Here is a 23587-nt window from a genome sequence, read left to right as displayed (position 1 = left end):
AGGTAGTTTTATAACATTGTTGTTATTATATTCTCCATATTTTTGCATTTAACTTGTTTTATTGTTATTTCATATTAATTAAAAACCCTAATTTGTTTTATTCTAATGTGTGTCACATATGTTGACTTTAGTTAAGTAGCCTACAAATATTTATTTAAGTGCATAAATAAAGGCAAAGATAAATACTGCATTATTTAAGTTTTATATACAGGCTTGACAATATTTAGTTTTATAAACATATATAATACTAAATTATTGTTTTTTATAACGGTCGTAAACAAACAAAACGTTATTGTCATTCTTCTCTTGAAATGTCCTACAGTATATTTAAGGGAATACTCCGTGTGGGATACTGCTAATGTCTATGTCAAACAGTTTCCTATATCAATTGATTGTTATTTCATTAGTGAATGGAGAATGGATAATGGACTTTTTATCAATAATACGAATATAATAATAGTTGTTTAATATTTATACCTATGCCAGATGTATATACTAGTAGATTTTAATGGTTATTAATAATACTATAATTAACATAAATCAGAGAATATCTTTAACATAAGTCCAAGATCGAGTATAATAAGTGATTATTAATGTTTGGAAGAGTAAAAGTATTAAAATAAACTGTAGAATCGTCATTATTGCATAAAAATATAAGTGGAAGTACTTAGCAATATTTTTTTCTCTATATATTATTATATATATATATATATATATATATATATATATATATATATATATATATAATTTTTTTTATTATAACGTGTGTATTTTGTTATAATAATATTTTTGTTACATTATTAAACAGCACAGTTATAAATTTACAACATAATATAGGCTAATGGTTAATACATTTTCAATATTTTTTTGTACATTAAAGAGTTGATATTAAACATTTTCTCTTTGAAATTATGAAACCGTTACTCACGGGCTTACACATTAAGTGTCAAAATCTCTAACAATAAAAAGTTACAATTGAAACAGACAAAAATAGGAGAATGTTTTGGTGATATTTAATCATTACCGTTACAGGTAAGTTTTAAAAGTTTTACTTAAATATAAATATCATCTTCAATGCTTTCATTGTAAATTGACACTTTTCATAAAGTTATTAAATTATTTGGCAAAGCGCTTTCCTTTTGTGTTTAACTTCGTCACTGTACATAATTAATACTTAAGTACTTCTGGAACATGAAATTAAATATTCCTCTTACTTTTTATTTTAATCCTCAACAATATTTTTCCGTATTTATTTATCAAAGGGGCTACGTAAAAGAGCTTTATTAAATTAATTATATACGAAATAAATTATGTGGATTTTGCCTGAAATACAGCCTGCCCTTTTCAGAATTTGAACGACCATAATGATGAAATATATAGTAGGCCTAACATTGAAAAAGGTGAAAGAATAAATGTTGTTTATAATAATTACCAACAAAAAAACAACGCCGATAAAAATATCTTTGCCTACAATCATCTTTGTTTCGTTCTTCTCTTCCTAGAACCCTGGGAGGAGTTCTTTCTCTTTGAATTAATAAAATCATACTGTATAAATTTGTATTTGATATTAGTTGTCAATTGCTATACAACGTCCATATTACGAGAACAGTTTGTGTGGACATGTAAACTACTAGCATTCCTTATTGTAACATGACTTATGATGCATGTCTCTGACAACAGGTTGGCTACGTGGTACATCAATATTATACAAAACACATTTTTATCCTGAGCGCAATGATGAAGCTTAAATAAAAAAACCAAATGCTCATTCACTTAACACATTAACTTTTAAATACACATATTGCTTAATGATTTGATAATTCGTCTGACATTTCCCTGACATTTGCTATTTATCCCAGCCGAGCTGTTGCTCTTTCAGGCACTTACGTCATAATTTACACCATTTGAAAGGTCCTTTTGACAAAATAGATGAACAATATTTTCTCTCTATTGAATTGTTTGTGGGCCGTTTTAATGCTCTACATTCAGTAATTAGTGATTTCTTAAATGAAACACAACAGTATGTTTGAAAAAAGGCTCTAAAAGTAATTTTATAAAAAACAAATCAATTTAAATGGTTGAAAGATTTAAGTGTATTTGTTAGCTGCAGAGAATATTAGGAAAAACTAATCCTTTAATGTATGTACCGTAATTAATATAGCGAAATTTAATAAGGTTGCATACTAGAAAGTTGGAAATTTTCCGCCAATACATCCTATCATTATAGCAACATAGTATATATCTCACAAGAAAATAAAAAGCATTCACTGTTAAAAAGGTGTGAAACATTGTCTCCAATCTCAGTAATTCGCAATAAAAGCAGGAAAAAGCACTCAAGGAACACTAAAAAACAGGACAACATCTGTAATATTTAATGCAGCGACTGTCTTGTTTTACCAGTGAAAATATTCTTTTGCTCATTTGCCATGACTGTTGTTATCCCTATCTTAGTTATGGATAGCCTATTTGGGTATTTGAGAGCACACAAACTCAGTTTGTTTGGCATTAGTAGAAAATGACTATAAGGGTTATTTTCGAATTAAATATTCATTGAGAAATGTCTTCTGATAAAATAGTATCTTTACGCCTCTTTATATTTATATCCTTAAATAGGTCTTACAATAAATCACAGTCTAATTACTAATTACTAATAAATACTCTTTAAGAAATAGAAATGAGTCTGGTCTTACCTTGACGTAAGACAACATACCTGTAGACAAATAGATTTTTCATTTGTGTCTCTCTCACATATTTAACTGTTGGTGCTTGAAAATTCTGTAAAACGAACCAGTACCGATAATAGTATTGGTTATTAAAGATACATGACGTTATTCTGAAGAAGGTTATTCCAAACCTGTCTCTACAAAACATTTAAAACACAAGAGTGGTGAATTATAAAACACTGCATACATTAATTTAATTGTCATTTTTTTATACCTAATCAAAGTTAAATGAAGTATATGTAGAAGGCCCATATTACCAAAACACATAGAGTTTAAGTGTTTAAAAATACAGAGTTAAGGTTCCTTGAATTATACTTATCCGACAACATTAACTCGTCATCCATGTGTTCAAATTAGTTATATTAAGGTGTTAAAATTAATTTTAAAAATCCAGTGCTAAAGAAATCATTCTATTCATGCTATCAAATATAATATAGCAATGGATGGAAATATTTATTTTATTGATGCATATAAAGAATTTTCACTCTACGACAACATAACCTAAATATACTGCTACTTAAATTTAAGTACTATCATTCAGAAACATTGATCAGCAGTGTCAGTTACAATTCCCAATTACAATCATTTATCACAGCACTGTTTGATATGCCATTAAAAAAATATACCTTGATGTCCCATCTGGAGTAGAGTAAGATAAGCGAACCTGGTTTTTTATATCGAAATTGGCAAACGATATTACTTAATCATAAACATCGATTAATCGATCGATATTGATTAATTATTTGGAACAATTAACTTAAATAATCTATATCAACAGCTGTAAACACTTTCAAATAATACACGTAGGTTTGATTATTAAAAATGGCAGTCAATTTTAGAAAACTACATGACATTGTATTGAAAGATAATAATACACGTTTTTCGTGGTTTTAACATTTTGAATCGTACCGAAAAACCCGTTATGTGAAATTTGTGGGAACTGTAAGATGAGCAAAAATATGGTCGTCTTCAGTTTACCTAATTTTGGCTATAATAATTTGTTTGATCACTGTAAATATTAAATTCATATTTTAATTTAAAGCCTATGATTGTCGTTGAGGACATAGATACTTTTATATCGATTGATAGTCTAGGATTTGAGATGCGAATATTGGGTATCGATGATTACATTCTTCGATATAAAAAACCGGGTCCGCTTATCGTACCTTACCCCCCATCTGTCCTGAGGGAAATTGCGTACGAAGCGAGAGTAAACTGCTAACATGTTTATAAAGAAATAGTTCTGTAGTAAAGGAATGGAAAAAGATATTGAGTAGTAAGGACTTAAAATACGAATAAAATTATAATAATATAAATTATAACATATAAATTGTGATAATATAAATCCAAATGAGTTAACAGTTTACAAGTTTTTAAATATATATTTTTACAGAATATTAATTTGTGTACATAGTTCACATCCTGACTGAATAACTATATAGTGTTAGAGAGTATTTGTTGTTAATAATTCTGTAAGCGAGCAAGTGTGAGCATGTGATGTGAAGAGCCATCCCTTGTTTCACACGCCAGCTCCAGGGTGAATGGGAGCTAATTATGTCGGCGGAGCTTATTACTTGAGGCGTTAAGGGAGTTATATTACAACTGAAACTGACGCTTGCCTGAACCCATTCAGCAGATTACAACTTGTCTGCTTTCACACCTACAGATCCTGTCTAGTTTAGGTGTCCTCCCAACATGTCCCTTTTTGTAAACGTGCCTCTGTGAATTTTTTCATCCATGAAATTCATGAGAGTGTGAATAATTTTCCAACCATTATTTGAGCCTACAGGGCACAAAAATTAGGTTGAAAACCTCGGCAGGCACATTAAACATGAATATAAAGTATCATTGTTTTTATAATTAACAAATTAATAAGCTTGGTGAATGAATGGACTCAACTAATTCTTTTTTATTCAGATCAATTTAAAATTTAAAATACCTTACATACATTACCTTAAATAGTTTCATGAATAAGGCTGTGTAATTATTAGGAAATAAATCAACAAACAAAATGCTATATATTTTAAATTAATAGGTACTCAAAAAATGTTGATAATACTGTTTATACTGTTTGTTTTGTCGACAAATGTGTGTTTTTTTTTTAATGTAATGTTGTAGAAAAATTCTTAAATTTGTTTGGTTTAAAACAGTACGATGTTCTATATTCTGACTATGTGGAATTAACGTAACACAAGTAACTTAATAGGAAGAATGTATTTTTTTCCACAGGAGGAAATGCGTTACGCACCTAGGGTCTCCGCTTTAGAGCTCCTCGTGTGTGGGACTCCCTTTTCTTCTCTTTCTCTACGATCCCTAGGTTTACCCACTAAAACCTCCTGCGCTCCATCTACTGCAACTGGGACCACCAAAAGGCATTACTTCAGTCCAAGGAAGAATGTTTAGACATTAATCTCTGTCATATCTACTTGGAAGAAGGGGAAGCCCCCTTTGAACCAACCTCTCCCGTTAGGCAGGCAGGAGGTGGAACGCCCTTATGTCTAGGCTAGTAAGAACCTTTGAGGCTTAGGCAGCCTCACCAAGTCCACAGTCATCTTTCGCAGTAGACTAGACCTATCAATCTACCCTTGCACCCCAAAATCTCGAAATTTGCGGTTAGTGGTGTGACGCTCCGTGACATCAATGAGGTTGACCAGTTTAAGTGACATATCGGTTTTTGTTGTTTCCTGTGTAAGTTCAACTGGAAGTTATAAACCAGCCAGTAGAAGTAGTACCATCCTGGGGGAAGGATTTAGAGTACAACGGAGGATGACAATTACAGTATTAACAGTTGTTGCAAGTCTGAACATAAGGGAGTACTTCCCATCCGGCCTGAATGGAAAAGGCTGTGATAGAGTTAGCCTTCCCTTATTCCAAGTTGACACGACTAAGACATAGAGTCTATTCTTCCTCTTAGAATCTCGGCAGAAGGTGGCCCTACCCTCAACTTTACTCATCCTGAATACTCTGGAATTCCAGAAAGAGCAAGACTTTAGGACTAAACAAAAATAAGGCTATCCCAGCTTCTTATTTTTAATAAAAAATGTCTTATTTAAAAAAAAAATTTAAACAACTAAAAAAAACTGGCAAAATCTTTAAAATGAAATATTCATAACCGTTGGGTGTAACAATGTATGGGGCTTTTTTTGCAAAAAGAACAAGATTAAATGGATGTAGATGAGTTATTATCTTGCGACATATCATACAGTTTATTCGGTTGATAATTTTCAAATTCTCATTGAATAAATGTTATGATGTAAGCGTTACAGCCCAAATATAAGTGAAAAAATATATAATGATATATATTTGATTTATGTAATCTTTTATTGTACTCTATCTAGACGTATAATGTTGTAATCTTTAAACTAATGAATCAATGTCACAATAACTAACCATAATACTTAAAGGTTTATGCTAGCAAATAGAGTCTAGAACAGTTTCTGCAAGTTAAGAATTGAAGTTAAGTATTTAAAAGAGTATTCTGATAGATTCTCCCATCCTACAAATGTTTAGTATGTATGGATGGCTCTTATGGCTGTGGTGTTGGTTCCCAAGCCGTATTTCCCAAGTTTGTGCTAGAAAGTGCCTATGAGCATTTAACAACATTCAGTAAAACCTTATTTAAATATTTATCACTATCCTTATTAAAAATATATCTTTTTATTACTTTATTTTCCATCTTTAGTATTATTTTCTGTATCAAAAGTTACAATTTGTTTTGTTTTGTTTTGAGTTGTTATTTTGTTTATTACCTTTAGTTTCCTTTGTACAGGGATTTGATGAAGGTTCTGGTGAGGAGGAGCCCCCTAGTGACTCACTTTTCCCGCTTGATGGTTCTGGTGTAAGTATTAAATTATCCGACGGGAATTATTATCAAATACATAATATACTTATGAGTACATACAGTAACATAAACTAAATAGAGTCAGTATATATTATTATTGTATATATATATATATATATATATATATATATATATATACAATAAACATAATTTAATTTGAATGTTTTATTTGTGAAATATTAGATTATAAGGGAACATGAAGGTCACCGTATCCTTTATAAGGACCGGTGGTTGAGAGCTGATGTTATATATAGATAAACAGAAGGTCCAAGAAACGGTATTATACCGTAGGTAAAAGACGAGTCTATATAATTCAATTTCATTATTTATAACTTTGATTTGAGTTGTTTTCATTGTTTATTTATATTTTAGTTTTATGGCACCACTAACTGAAAAAATTAAGTTATGGTATCTCCTCTGTGTAGATCACTCACCTTGAATTTTTTTTAATATTGTTACAACAAAAATATATAAATATTTTCCAAATTTGTTTGTAGAAGGAAAATTACTTCTTCAATCTTATTCAATAATAACTTCATTAATTTTCAAATTTACGGTTCTCTGAATACCTAAAGAAAGCTCTGTAAAAGTACCTGGAGGGGTACATTGAACATAAAGCATGAATTACAAAAATGTCACTCGGTGTTTTAGACACTGTTCCACTGTGTGTTGATTTTGTATCACGAATTGGGTTTTAGACGCAAAGAATATTTATTTCAGTTACAATCGTTACCTTTTAGGAATTTGTTTGAAGCTTCTACAAATTATAAAAGCGAACGGTTGCAATAGTTATTGAACTCACACTCCCATTAGATGTCTTGACTGAACACGTTTCAGTAACATCATTCAATTCCTGAGATAAATATTTCAAATTTAAAACATTTATCCTTCTATTTTTACGAAATGTTAATGTTAAAAAGAATTAGGACTACCCTTGACAGAAATGTGAACTGAACTGTCTCTTTTCGAGGACACCGTGTCTGATGGCACCTGGATATAAAAATAAATTATATGTAAAAATTGTAAATCAAGAACTTGGACTACAGATTAGTATGTGTTGTTTGTTTGATTATAATATATAATGCGTAGTCCTAAAAAATTCTCAGGAAAAAACTAACTTGAAGTAAACATATAATGAGTTGAAATATGGGATGTTTTCCCTATCCCTATCTGTACTTATCCTCTCGTCTTTTCACTGCATTACAAGAAACCCTAACAAGATGTAAACTTTATATTACGAGCTGAAATAATTTATATGAGTTCCTTTCCCCCCTAACTATGCTTGTTCTCTCGTCTTTTAACTGAATTACAACAAAATCTAACAAGAAGTAAACATATCATGAGTAGAAATATGGGATGTTTTCCCTATCTGTACTTATCCTCTCGTCTTTTCACTGCATTACAAGAAACCCTAACAAGACGTAAACTTTATATTATGAGGTGAAATAATTTATATGAGTTCCTTTCCCCTAACTGTGCTTGTCCTCTCGTCTTATAACTGAATTACAACAAAGTCTAACAAGAAGTAAACATATCATGAGTTGAAGTAATGTATATGGGATCTTTCCCCTATCTGTACTTATCCTCTCGTCTTTTCGTGCATTTCACCAGTCGAACAAGAAGTAAACATTATATTATGAGTTTAAATAATTTATATGACGTCTTTCCACTAAATGTACTTTTCTCTCGTCCTTTCACTGGATTACAACATAATATAACCAGAAGTAAACGTTAGATCATGAGCTGAAGTAATCCGTATTAGCTCTTTCCATTATTGTACCTGTCCATACGTCTTCTTGCAGAATTACACCAAAGTCTAACCAGAGGAAATGTGAGTTTAAACTCTGGAATAGTCATTTCCTATTTTTAGTTGTAATGAAAGGTGAGTTTGTAGTTGGCCAATAATGCTCCTAATGTAATCCTGTAATGTAATAGTGTAAGTCTAGAGAAAAATAAATCTTAATACACTAAGAATCCCCAAGTAAATATTTAAGAAATAAACCACTATACAAAATAAACTATAGAAAATACAAATTATTATCTCAAAATAAAGACAAATATAAAACCAGGTAAAATGTTATACGAAAAAGACTGTTGTCATTATGAACACATCGTATAACATTGTAAATAAGAAAATATATGTATATATATTATATACATATAAATATATTTCATACATATATATTATATATTTATATTACATATAAATAAACATATAATGTATACATATATTTTACAACATTCCAATGTAAAAATTCAAAAATCCAAACATTCCCATGTCAAGGTTCTAGAGAGTTGAAGTTTAGTACATAAGTTCCTATACGTCCGTCTGTCTATATGTCCCGTTTCGTTCTATTCTGTATGTTTCTTCACGCTACATTACACAAAACATGTCAAAGCAAAGAAAATTATATTACAAAATTGAGATTGGTCAATACATTAAACTACCGTTAACAATGGGAGTAATACATATTTATTACTATAGATTTTTTAATAGTTGTATTAAAAAGGGCCAGTGAACAAATTTAAATATCCTTATCAACAAAGCATCTTAAATATCGAAATTTTTTCTGGCCTCTTGTGTCTGACTGGTTGGCAGCGAATAAGTAGATGGATTTTTGTCGTGATGGATCAGCTTGTAACCCAGTAGGGACAAGATCACGTAAACAATGAACTATTCCTGGACCGGACTTATCAATATAAATAAGAAAGGTACCGGACTTCATGTATTTGTACTTTACCTTTAATTGTATTTTCCTTCTTTTTAACATATTAGAATGTTATTATTTTTGAAAAGTATAAAAATTTGTATTTTCTTATGTTTTAATCAAAAGCTACATATATCCACAATAGGTAATGATATTATGACTACAGTTAAACAATGTAATGTTATAATCAGCTGAGTAGCTAATTTCAACAGTTGTTTGTTGTGAATCACAAAAATTGCTGCCACATAACGTCAGTGGATATTGGTTAGTACTCGATTCAAGAAAGCATTATCTCCGATCTTTATTTATCAACCGATTGTCTTAAACTTGGTATCGTTTGATTTATAGTTAAATTATGTAATTAAAATGTAAGCCGTCAACTTATGTCTTTTCAAGATATTTACGCTAAAATATCTTAGGAATTTACCATTTCGAAAATAAATCTTTAAACAAATTTATATTTGTTCTGTAATTAGGCCTTTAACTATCAAGTCATATACAAAATTTAAACTTATCACAACAAGCCGTTCTAAAACTAAAAAAAAGTTACGTGAAAGATACAAAATGGCGGCTATTTGGTTAATTATTTAGTTCTGGAATATTTTAATATGATATATTGGTATGGCATCGGTTCAGGAATAATATCGTTAGTTTCATAATCAAAATATTGTTAGTGGGTTCTGGAATACCCTGTAAAATATTAATGCATAAATCTCAAACGTTGTTACCATAATATATATCATTACCTTACTTAGTTCAAATGGAATGACATGCTATTATTGAAGCTACTAGTAGCCCATATAATCGTCCGGCCAGAAATCCAGGACTTTAATAATGGTTTGATTAGTTGAGCATTAATTTCTATCATTGGAGGTTCTGGGAAAGTTTCATTTCTGTCCCTCTGTTGGATCTATCTATCGGCACGATATCCTGAAAACAAACTGATCGATATATTTGAACATTTTCACGAATATTCATTTTTATTTCGACAACATTAAGTTCTTTGATAATGCATGTCATTTGGCCTGTGCGTCAGCGAATTGAAAATTGGTCTTACGAGTAAACATTATGGCAACTAGAAAATAATAGAATAAATACATTTTTAAACAAACTAAGTACAATAATATGAGATTTTAGCATGCCATTCATTAACACATGTAGATTTACTACCCCATCATCGTTTGGTAACATGGTGCGTGAATTAGTATTTGAATAATGCTACGAAAAAAAACTTAAAAATCATTAATGTGAACGTATCGTGTAGCAAGATATATAGAAAACATTTTTATATATGGACCGTAAACTTAATTTCTACATAGGCAAATGTGAGTTGCGATCGTTCTTCATTCTAATAAATTAGAAGACTGACACAATTGCTCTTTTGTCTGCCTTGGAGTTTCTTTTTATAAGATAATCTGTCCGCCTATTTGTCCAAAGAGCATCTCGAGAATGAACTGATCTATAGACTTGTGATTTTTTATTCCACCTCCGAGAAGTAAGCTGGCACAAGGAGGGGCGTATTCCTACCTTGCACAAGTAGTACGAAAGAATAAGAAAAAAAATTAAATTGATCTGTTATTTGATATTTTCGCGAATTTATGTAACTGGTGGGAGTTAACTACAGGAAAATGATGTATAATCTTAATAGAACCACTGATTATCATCAATCGGTAGTACAATTTTTAATCCTTTGATGCAGCTACACAGGCAGTGACTTCTCACCAAGACAAGGGAAGGCCAACGTCACAGTTATCTCAGTGGTTTAGGAGAAGGATAATTCCCTTCAACATACGCACATGCACGCACACACGCATTCCTGTATTATCAATGTATTAATTCTGAAGTATTACTAATGTTAGTAATAAAATAAATACTCAATAATAGTAATAACGGTTTATGGGCACTTTTATTTGAATTGAACACTACATTAAAGGAACATGACAGATAATCTCATTTATTTTTTTAGAAAAGAGTTAGTTTTATACGCAAGATTTTACTTCAACACAAAAATCATACTCGGGCATATTATGATATGCCCAAGTATGATTTTTGATATAATGTTGATATAATGTTTATTATATGTTGTATTTTATAGTAACCTGTGGTACATAGATTTATTGTGCAGTATTTTAGTATATTTTGTATATTTTAGTATATTTGGTTTGGCCCACTTAACATCGAATGGGAAGTCCGCCAATGGACGTGTCAAATGGTTTAGTTAATCCAAAGTTTTATGATGGTATACTTTATCATAAACTGTAAATATATTTTCGCATTATCTAGATATTTCTTACCGTGTATTTTCTTAGAGTTTGTGATGGTTTACTTGTTACAAGTTTTCAGAGTATTCATTGACCTAAAACCATTGTAGCTGCAACTCTAGAAGTTATTATTACCTTCAAAGGACTGATATCCTTAACCATTAAATCTTTTACAAGCTGTAATCTATCATACATCAGAAACTTATGCTCCCTAAGCTTCAGAGAATTTTCAAATCAAATATCAAATATAGGCAAGTTACAAACCTCTAAAGTACGCTGAAATCTATCACATTTTCGGAATCGGCACTAAGGAAGAAAGCTCCCAGACTAGAATCACATAGGACCTGAAAATTTATGATTTTTATTTAGAAAAGTGGAGGAAATCAGAAAATGGTGTAAACGAAAAGCTTGTAGAAACAGGATACTTCAAGTAACGATGGGCTTTAAGATATGAGGAGCTCTCTCAGATTAGGCATAACTGTCTATAGGGGGTATGGCTATTGGGTATAGCTGGGTACAACCTCGAAGTTCGCAATGGTAGTGCCCTTCTAAAGGCTCTCTACCAGTCTGTCAAACAGTACAGATACACTGAGAGCCTGATAAAAATACCACATCTTGAAAGAGCAGTGAAGAATCTAGAGGTTCATGTACTTGTAAATGTAAAAAAACTGTTTAGGATAACAAATGAAAACAAATTTTTATTCTAGTTATTTTAATGCGAATTTTTACTTGTATTTCCACATTAGTTCAGTCGAATCATTGGTATCGTATATTAAAGGACTGATAGTGGAATACATGAAATATAAAGTCTTTAATTGAAAAATTTTAAAATTCATATGTACTGTTTAGTTTACTACGAAAACTAAGTTTCCACTTTTAATTTTGCGTTGCTTAATAAATTTTTTTAACTATATTGATTGGTGTTAAATATTTACACAAGTAACAAATGTATTACCAAAGGGAATCCAGAATTAAATTTTCTGACAAATTTCTAGATATTATACTACGACCTTTAATTCAAATCTCCTATTGTACCGGACTTCAAAGAAAGTATCTGTAATTTAATGTAATATAATTTAAAACGCTTTATAATACCGAATTATGGATGCCAAGCAATCATTCATCACATTTTGTTTTTGTTTTTTGGTATTATGAAAAAATAATAAGAATAATCATTATTGAACTTTAATGTAAAGATTACACCATTTACCTGTGATTTATTCATTGCCGTATCTTCAGAAAGCAAGCCGTATTTTATATATTATCTATTATCCAAACGTCATGTTCTTGCATGATGTTGCAGAGCGATGACGATCTCGGGTGGGAAGGCAGTGGAAGCCCAACTCCTCCACCATTACCACCCCCACCTCCTGGTAAGTTGTTGGTTAAGCTATTTGAAAACACATCAGAAATATATTTAAAACAAATTGAAATAGCACATCACTATACATTCTTTATTTATTTCACCAATTGTACTTTCAATATCTATCCAAGACATTTATAATGGAACGTCTAAAATGATTTTGCAAAATAAATATTTAGTGTGATAGGTTTTACTTGATATAGCAATGCAGTTTGGAAAACGGAAATAATTAATTACATTTACTTAGCTATAATTTTAGGTTATCTATAATGTGCATTTACACTATTATTGCTTATCAAACTATAACTGTGTCAAAACATAGTAAGCTACTCGTATTTAATATTATCAATATTTATTTGTTTAGGTTATAACGGATTGAAAGGAGAAAAGGGCGATAAAGGAGAACCTGTAAGTAATATTTCACTCAGCTTTCATTTTGTAAAAATAAAACAGTTTTGTCTTAAATTAAAGTGTTTCAATACATGACTGCTACTTAAATCTTTTTGTCATTATAATCCTAAAATCGATTGTTTATTACAATTAACACCATTTCTGTATTCATAACTAAAATTGTAATTACTAGCATAGCTCCTGAACTTGTTAGATTTAACTAGTCGTCTTTGTGTTGATTTGAATGAGAGTGTTATACAGAAGTTATGAATAATTTATGTACAGAGGAACAATTAAATTATTGAGAGCAAGCAAAATACGAAACGATGCTGATTTTAAAAGCCAATTGAAATGTGTAGTATATTATGTAACATTTTGCAGGGACCTCCAGGGGAATCGAAGGTTGGTCCACCAGGACCCCCCGGACTACCCTACTCTGGATCGGGAGACGATAACGTATGTATCAAAACATAAAGTATTTCATGTTTCCTTAAGTTTGCAAAAAAACGTGTGGAATCTACAATAAATATTTTCTTACCTATTAGACAAACCATATTTAAATATGTTTTGGTAGATTTTATGTTTCAATATACATACATATTAAATTGTATGTCAGAATGTAATATAAATATTGTAGAAAAATAAGAAACCACAACATGTTAGGTTTAGTTTTTGGTTCTAAACAGAGTGGCCAAAAAATTTCTAGAACGTAATAAGAATAGGAGGAATGTTTGAACACAAGGTGTGTCCATAAACCATTTTTGTTAGTTACGAAACTGTTTGCGTTAGCCTAAAACTCTGAATATTATATGAAATTGACGGATGAAAGAAACAATTTGATGGTATTTTTTACAAGCTTTAATCATGTTTTTATTGATAACACACGTACGCCATACCTTGGATAGTACTATTTACACAGGAGATGAATTATTCATTGAGATGGAGTGTGCTGAGATCCAAGCGATTGTTTTAGTTAGTTTTCAAGTCCACGGCTAGAGCTGCGGTACGTAACTTTAATTGTAATACTGTTAAAACATGTTAGTACGTTAGCCTCTCACTAAATAGATCCACTCCTAATGCTCACTTTTTCCATGCCTCAAGTTGTACCATTAGTTTGGGTATCTCTTGTGTAATTAATACAATCAAAGGACTCAAATTTTTAATATTTTAGTTTATACAACTTATACTTGATATACCTACATGCAAATAGTGCCGTATATACATACACTAAATTAATTGCAACATAGTATTATTACTTTAAAATATCTTTTGTTGTATTTTTTTAACAATTGCTTTCTTCAATTAGAAAATTCCGGTAATTAACACCTTTATAGGATAACCAACAATTGTTTGTATTTAATTATTTGTATTCTTACCTGTCCATTACATACATATATAAAACTTGACTATTTTTTTATCAACAGCTGCACTATTTTACAGCATATTAGTTCTCAAAACCGATGAAAATTTCCTTAATCTTCTGTTACTGTATAGTTGCTCCCTGTGGGTGGAGTACCCGGCCCTCCCGGTCCTCCTGGTGAGTGTTCCTGCAACATCACTGAATTGCTGAAGAGCTTTAATAACCCTGAGCCAGTTCAGGGACCTCCGGGAGTTGACGGGAAAATAGGGCCCACGGGAATGCCGGTAAGTTGTTCAGACTAAACAAGAAGCCTTGTTTCTATGTCTACATTAATAGAAGTCTTTAGTCTGTTCTTTATTCTAATTTTATCGCAAGAGATTACAAATCATGATTAGATTCTACACACGAAGCTATGGTGGGTAGCGTTAATTTAATTTAAATGTTTAGTTTAGCTCTATTTCACCTTCGGCTTTGTGCAGCGTCTAAGATCTGGCGTTGTGATAGACGTGATTCCTGGAATACACCTTCATCTGTTTTACACTTGATTTTTTAATATAGGTCTCTCTGATGTCAGAATATTGCAAGGAGCTTATTTTGAGCTTTTTCGAGTCGAAAGTTTTATCTCTTCTCCTGGACGGTTGATTTTATATTCCAGGAACGAAGTCTGTCCTGCTAATTTTAGACGTTGCACAAAATTAGAGTTGAAATGGAGCTGAACCCGAGATTTCAATACAAGGTTTGAAATCGTAATAATGTCATAGAGCATCTAAACTTAATCTAACTTAAATAATGTAAGTATTGGACTTTACACATGAATTGGTTTTATAAGTGGTATGACTATCTGACTCCACCTCTAGATAAATCCTTAAGCAATTACTTTAATACTACACCTTAACTTTCCTAGAACGTAGTGAATGCCAGAGAGTGAAAAGTTTCTCTTATTGACATGAAGTTTTAATTGGTGTTTTATGTTTTGACATCCCGTGTATATATCAGTGGATCTCACTTATAGAGAGTATTGTAGCGGGGTCACATTATACTTGTGACTATCGTTCCGCCTAGTTTTGTGCCGCTGCAGCACCATACTCTGAGTGTCTCTTAAACTAGAGACACCCTATCGTTCCGCCTAGTTTTGTGCCGCTGCAGCACCATACTCTGCTGAAACCCTAGTTTCGACACCCTATCGTTCCGCCTAGCACCATACTCTGCTGAAACCCTATTCTAACTAGTTTCATAACTACCCTTCTAGTCTCTTAAACTAGAGACACCTATCGTTCTAGAGCACCATACTCTGCTGAAACCTATTCTAACTAGTTTCATAACTACCCTTCTAGTCTCTTAAACTAGAGACACCCTATCGTTCCGCCTAGTTTTGTGCCGCTGCAGCACCATACTCTGCTGAAACCCTATTCTAACTAGAGTCTCTTAAACTAGAGACACCCTATCGTTCCGCCTACCGCTGCAGCACCATACTCTGCTGAAACCCTATTCTAACTAGTTTCATAACTACCCTTCTAGTCCCTTAAACTAGAGACACCCTATCGTTCTAGTTTTGTGCCGCTGCAGCACCATACTCTGCTGAAACCCTATTCTAACTAGTTTCATAACTACCCTTCTAGTCTCTTAAACTAGAGACACCCTATCGTTCCGCCTAGTTTTGTGCCGCTGCAGCACCATACTCTGCTGAAACCCTATTCTAACTAGTTTCATAACTACCCTTCTAGTCTCTTAAACTAGAGACACCCTATCGTTCCGCCTAGTTTTGTGCCGCTGCAGCACCATACTCTGCTGAAACCCTATTCTAACTAGTTTCATAACTACCCTTCTAGTCTCTTAAACTAGAGACACCCTATCGTTCCGCCTAGTTTTGTGCCGCTGCAGCACCATACTCTGCTGAAACCCTATTCTAACTAGTTTCATAACTACCCTTCTAGTCCCTTAAACTAGAGACACCCTATCGTTCCGCCTAGTTTTGTGCCGCTGCAGCACCATACTCTGCTGAAACCCTATTCTAACTAGTTTCATAACTACCCTTCTAGTCTCTTAAACTAGAGACACCCTATCGTTCCGCCTAATTTTGTGCCGCTGCAGCACCATACTCTGCTGAAACCCTATTCTAACTAGTTTCATAACTACCCTTCTAGTCTCTTAAACTAGAGACACCCTATCGTTCCGCCTAGTTTTTGTGCCGCTGCAGCACCATACTCTGCTGAAACCCTATTCTAACTAGTTTCATAACTACCCTTCTAGTCTCTTAAACTAGAGACACCCTATCGTTCCGCCTAGTTTTGTGCCGCTGCAGCACCATACTCTGCTGAAACCCTATTCTAACTAGTTTCATAACTACCCTTCTAGTCTCTTAAACTAGAGACACCCTATCGTTCCGCCTAGTTTTGTGCCGCTGCAGCACCATACTCTGCTGAAACCCTATTCTAACTAGTTTCATAACTACCCTTCTAGTTTCTTAAACTAGAGACACCCACATGTATTGTTGTCAGCAAGAAGATTCGTTTCACGTAAAGTAAAACTCTGATTGTAATTGAATACCAAGCATCTGCTGCAAATGATAGATTAGAAGTGTCTGCTTTTATTGCAGAATTCTTTTTAAAGCATTATTTAAATTATATAATGATTCTTTTACTATAAAACTTAATTGTGTACTACTAAAGTTCTATAAGCCCAAAATGCTAAACGTATCCATGAGATATATAGCACAAGATTATAGCATGTATAGCTAGCTATACATAAGAAAGTATTTTAAAAGGCCTTGAACTAAAAGAATTTTGGTTTCGAATTATACTTTTTTCTGTTTTTTATCTAAAAGTATGTACTATATAAAGTTTTTACTTTGGTTGATAGACATCCTTTGATGTACAGTTTTGATATTTTTCAAATAGTACAGTTTCTACTATTAACTGTAAGTAAAGTTTGATTACATTATGTCATTTAGTATTATTTAAATTTAACTACTTTCTTATTATTTAATTACTTCCTAATTCTGTTTAGTTGTGTTCAATTTGAAATAAATGAAATTTCTGTTAAATCCATAAATATTAGTGGCTGATTTACTAATAAAAATTACCCACTATATTGCATAAATATTATAAACGTTAGGAAATCTAGATCGATTATAAAAACTATCAATAATACCAAGCAACAAAACATTCAATATACTTTAAACTATATTTGATAAAGAATCAATTCAGCCCTGGACAAGACTTCATTTTTCATTTTTTTAAAGTCGATTCCGTTTTTAATTGATTTAAAGTCATGTGAGAATGGCAGAAGTTAAGACCTAATTTTGGAATAAACCTCTAACTTTAATGTTTTTTTAGAGAAAATAATTTTAGAACAAAACATCTTAATTAAAAGATTACAAATATTATTATAAAAGAACTCAATATTGGTTTTTGGTGGATAAGACGAGTTTTGGACTGTTCCACTCATATGATCACCAATTTCTCTTTCACCCTAACTATTTCATCACCTATAATGTGTGACTAAATCTAGTTTTCATCTCATTGTACTGTAACGAACTACTTTCCAATACAACTGAAATTCATCGTTTCACTCATAGCTAAGGCAGCCCTCTCCCAAGCAATTTTTCCCTTTGTAAACATCTGTTTCCCTGTGTTAACATATTGTTAGTTGTTTTGACAGTCCTTTGTTCCAACATGGATTATAAAGTAGTGTTACGTTTCCGTATGGTAGAATAAGTACTAGACTATGAAACATCAGGTGATCTTTTGTATAATATGGTATACTGTTTGCATCGTCATGAAAAGTATCGTTCAATACTCGTCTCCACAATTATTTTGGGGCTCAATCGCATTTTTCAAGTTCTAATTTATTTCGCCCCGCAGTTACTCTCGTAACTTAAAATGAAATATGCTGTTGCTCTATGAAATTTCGTCAAAGATGTTTTACATAGTTATTAAAAATATAACATTGTCAATAGTATGATGTTTCTCTAGGGTCTTCCGGGACCTGTAGGAGAGAGAGGACCTCCAGGACCCCAGGGGGACAAAGGTGAACGAGGGGACGTAGGAGCTCGTGGACCAGAAGGTGTACAAGGCCCTAAAGGTAAATAGAGTGGGAAATGTTTGGTTATCCTCTACTAGAATCTAAATGTTTTTAAAGTTGCTTTATAACCTTGCAATTAGTTTTTAACCTTCTAATAATAATAATAATATTATTATTTATTGCATAACATTTGTCAATAGTACGCAAAATCTCAAATAATTGTTGTCAGAAAATATTAAACATTTTGGAAGGAATTTATTTTGAACTCATAAAAAGTTAAAATTTTGCCTCGTCCTTTTATTTTTTACTCTTGTCAACAGACCCAAGATTTTGTTTTGTGCCAATTAGTTTTTCAGTGATTAATTTTCCCAGTGGCTTGCCGCGTACTCGTCAACCAAGTAATACGCTTGGTACACCAACAAACGTTTGAGACGCGCATTCCATTGTTGAGATTTTTAATAACCTCAGAATAAAACCGACTTGTGAGGGCAAGCGCTCAAAAGGGGTAGTTCTGTGTTGTTGAATCCTGGAAGTTATCCCTCCCTCTAGTCTCAAAACGGTGAGCAAGTCTTTCCAAGTCAACGTCAACTGTTTGTAAAGATGTTTGTGACCGCATCGATTGTTGATTTAGTTTAACCGTACTTCAAACCGATCCTACAGATTTTTATACTTTTCCAAAAATGCTTTCCAGAAATCTTGCTGATGATTAGTAGAATTGAAATGGGATTGTAATTGCCAACTTGGGAAGGATCGTCCTATTTTAAGACTGACGTTATTTTTTCAGTTTTAAAAGGTATTGGAAAAAGACTATATTACAAGGAAAGGTAGATGAAACGAGTGATGTGAGTCAAAGTATGTCCGGAGGCTTTGGCAGGACATTTGTTAGAATTGAGTCTGCACAATGCGAGTCATTTATACCTCCCTCACATTGTCCAAAGCCATAGATATCGACGGCTCTGTTAAGTTCATAATTTAGGTGCGATATTCTTTAATTGATGAATTAGGCAACGGAACAAACGAAACATAATTGATGAACGTATTATAAATTAATAATAGATCTTTAATTATTTTGTCTCCGGTTTTAAATTTTGGAAATTGGACCCTTTCATGGCTTGCATTCTAAATGTTTATGATGCTTATGAAAAAGTGCATGTTTCAATTAACACTTGGAAAATAATGTTGGAAGAATACAAACTATTTAACTCCGTATAAAAATCTATGTGTAAAAGAGAACAAACATTCATTATTTGTATTATTACATTATATTTAATGTGCCACTTAGCAATACTAAAATGAAGAGCCACCAACTTGTCGAGGTAGAGAGTTTGGAGTGTTCTCGACACAACTTCACAATTGATTGCTACGCTGGCGTTCTGTATGGTCTCTTTATAAACGATTTTCGTATCAGATTCAAAAATAGATTTAATCTCTTATTACAAACTTCAAATTCCGTGGCAGTAATACGTTTATTAAAGTTTATATAATGGGACATTTTACCATTACGGTTTAGCAAAATATAATGAATAGCTATGGATAGGTCAATAGTATTAAGTTTAATATTATGATATTCTAAGTGTCATACACTAACAGCCTTGATAATGATCGTCTTTTACAGCCAAATGCATTAAGCGGTTGTGTTTTAATACGTTTCTAATATGGATAATATTAAAGGTATTGCTAACGTTTAAATTTTTTAGTACTAAAATTATGTTACTTATTTAAAATCTACAACTTGTTATCTATGAGCTTTTGAGAAGTTATTGGATGAACGTTAGCGAAGCTTTACTAACCTATAGACTTAAAATGTTGCCTGAAGCTTCATCTACATACAGACAGTGAGTTTGATGATGGTTGTGAATCCGTAGGGTTTTGGTTGATATTAGTGTACATGTTACATTTGTATTAGATAATGGTAACGCGGAAAATTTGAGAATAAATCAATTAGTAAATAAAACTAAGTACGATTATCTGAAATTTTAACATATGTAACTGTAGGCGTTTGCATGCAGCCTCTGCGAAGCCTATTACGTGACACGTGGTTAGCCGTACTCCTACGTTGTGTGGATTCAGAAAAGACTTTTGTATTTAACGTTTTTTATAATCTAAATGTAGAACAGAAGAGCTCGTTTATTTTTTGAAGTTCTTAATCTTATCCCTCAATTATGTAGCTCTTCGTCAATTAATTCCATATTTCTTTTTCGATACGGAATTAATTTTATGTTTTACAACAGTATTTTGGAGATTGGATTGTATAACTTATTTCCCTAAATGCTATAAAGTTATTTTTGAGGATAAGGCGGGGTTAGTTACGAGGCTTTCTATAAATCATGGTTTAGTAAATTGATTTTGCCGGAGTTGGCTGAGCTGGAGTATAACCAATAAGTTTTATCTTATTATAGAATATACAGTTGTGTGTTTTGTGGCTTGTTAATTGAGATGTTTTCTGTACTCAGAGAGAATGAGAAGGCGGGAGTGAACAGTATAGAATAACATCACATTCCACAGCAAAGTACGAAGTGAAGCCGTCTCATGTTTACCTTACAGCTCACCCCAGTAACCACAACATACATGAGAGAGATGCTTTAATCTTCTATGCATCAAAATAGCTAATGCATTATTTGTAAGGTGAAGTTTTCGTAGCTGGAGTTTGTATCTTACCAAGCAATAAAGGGTTTATATCTGTTTACTTTATAATTTGGGTAGATCAAATTACCTAAAGTGGGCATGTACAGAATTATTTAAATATACGGGAAGTTTTGAAAACTGTGTTGTTAGTTATGGGCGAGTGGTAGAGGTGAATAATATATATTACATCTCTGTCAACGATACTTTGCCATTTAGTTATCAACTACGATTGGACAAGTACAAGTATCGTTAAACTTACAATGACAATGTGAAGGTTACAACTTAACTTTTCCTATTTTCAACAGTGTCAATTCAATTTGGGAATTTACGATCTTGTTCCATCAGCACATGCAATGAAAATATAGATTTATCATCGTAATAAAACTTGTTCGACAATAAAAACCTTCAGGCCATATGCGATATGCTTGTATACCAGACAATCTCCAAGCTGTTGGATGTGCTGTTATAAGAAGATAACATCAATCACTTAATGCCTGTACAGTTTCACAGTTCAAGTGTTTTAAAAATATTACTTCAAGACTTGTTTCCCATCATTACAAATGGTAGATCGTTCAGGACATGAATACCGATGGCAGCTCGCAAATAGTTTTGGCAACATTTTGAGAATTTAGAGAATCTAGAGAAATATTAGTGGTTTGCCAGGTCTCTTGATCTGTCAACTTATGGTTTATTTTTATGATAACCAGGTCAGCTCTATTCATTCACGAGAAGCCCTGCGCACTGACAGACAAAGTTATCCCGTTGATATAAATACACTATCATCGAACTCATTCTTATGTATGTATAAATGACGGTTCTAATTTAAGATCTATGTGTGGAAATCTCTTTAGGTATACTGTGAACAGCATTTTCATCGTTAAAAACGACTTTATCAACGTATAAATTAAGTTACATGCCAAATTTCAAGTCCATAGCTCAATTATTTCTTGAGATTCCCAGCTAATAACAGACATCCAGGAAAATAAATAAACATATAGAGATAAGAACAACTTACCCAGATTCCTTAATGATAAATGAGAAAAATATACAAACAGATTAGAGCACCAATGCATTTTGATGACCCTTCTTTATAGGCTTCGGTGACGCTTACCTGGATCACTTCGAGGGACATTCACCATCATCCAGAACTATATTGTTCATATACTAATTAAACAAACCGAAACTACAAAGTATTTCAGAAGCGACAATGTAACGAAAGTCTCATCGATCATTCCAACGAAGGAACATTATTACATCTATTACTGTGTTAATTGTTAAAACGTCAACGACTTTGCTTAGTTTTTTTACACATTTATTTATTCTACGATTTTCTAGTTATCAACAGGATTAAACCAATGGAAAAATATTCGTACCCAATTCCCCTGGCGTAACTTGAGCTATCATGCAACGATGTTGCGTATATAGGAATGAAGCTGCATGCACAGTTTCAAGTTTGATAGGTCAGATCGTTATCGAGGTATAGTATGGAGAGATAGAAGTGAAATTCTTCCAGCCTCTTTAGTCATAAACTTTGCTAACGCTCAGTAAGTAAGGTTGGCTGAGCTAATAAAAATGTTGTCATTTAAATTAGTGGTTCTGATTTACTTGAAGTGTAAAACGGATGAATAAATTAAACATACGTGTATAATGAAATGTACACAAGTTCATTTACATTTATTCAAATATTAACAAGTATTGAACAGAATATATTAAAATAAAAAAAAAAAATGTACCATACCCTTAACGGAAAATGGAGTAAGACGTTATTCAATAATTTTAAAACTGGTCAGGATTTTTATATTTGGTATTATGGTTAATTATTTTGTAAATACTGCAACTCTCATTAGTGTTATGCAAATGACAGTTACAATCAAACTACAACAAATTTCAGCTTTGGAACTAAGCCTTGTAATCCAATATTATACTAACCGGATCGGCATTTAATTAACTGTAGGAATATGCAATAGTACTTCCCTAAACATTATTAGATTCGTGATCATTTCCAACAGGTGAACCGGGCCTGACAGGAATACCAGGACCTGCAGGAAACCCAGGACCTCCGGGACCACCTGGACGCGCTGAATTTTCTAACATGGACGTAAGTATATAAGAATATCTTAATCATGAATTATACTGTCATTACATATATCAGAACGGTAGTGGTAGATGACATGTAATTTAAATTTTAAAAAATTGTAGGTGAAATTATTTAGTATCAAAAAGCAATACCCTATGTGGTAGTGGTTAATTATTAAATTAAATTGCGCTTCTTATAAAATTATTTTAATGAATT

At 32.2% G+C, this 23587-nt stretch overlaps 1 protein-coding gene across 5 annotated transcripts in view; it reads left to right on the top strand.

The window, feature by feature from the left end:
* The window catches only part of LOC124354204 (collagen alpha-1(XVIII) chain-like), a 240658-nt gene that overhangs the window by 194764 nt on the left and 22307 nt on the right, over positions 1 to 23587 (top strand). For 4 of the 5 annotated variants that reach the window (XM_046804487.1, XM_046804486.1, XM_046804489.1 and 1 more), the window contains exons 2-7: positions 12837 to 12906; positions 13261 to 13304; positions 13668 to 13742; positions 14781 to 14930; positions 18621 to 18729; positions 23304 to 23392. In XM_046804487.1, coding sequence (XP_046660443.1) covers positions 12837 to 12906; positions 13261 to 13304; positions 13668 to 13742; positions 14781 to 14930; positions 18621 to 18729; positions 23304 to 23392 — 537 coding nt within the window. Of the gene's footprint in view, positions 1 to 6492; positions 6562 to 12836; positions 12907 to 13260; positions 13305 to 13667; positions 13743 to 14780; positions 14931 to 18620; positions 18730 to 23303; positions 23393 to 23587 lie in introns of all 5 variants that reach the window. The other variant, XM_046804490.1, reaches the window with a different exon arrangement.

This window comes from Homalodisca vitripennis, chromosome 2 (genome assembly GCF_021130785.1).
Source record: "Homalodisca vitripennis isolate AUS2020 chromosome 2, UT_GWSS_2.1, whole genome shotgun sequence".
In the NCBI taxonomy this organism is placed as follows: Eukaryota; Metazoa; Arthropoda; class Insecta; order Hemiptera; family Cicadellidae; genus Homalodisca; species Homalodisca vitripennis.
The sequence above is the reverse complement of the archived record's forward strand: the minus strand, read 5'-3'. Positions and strand labels throughout refer to the sequence as shown.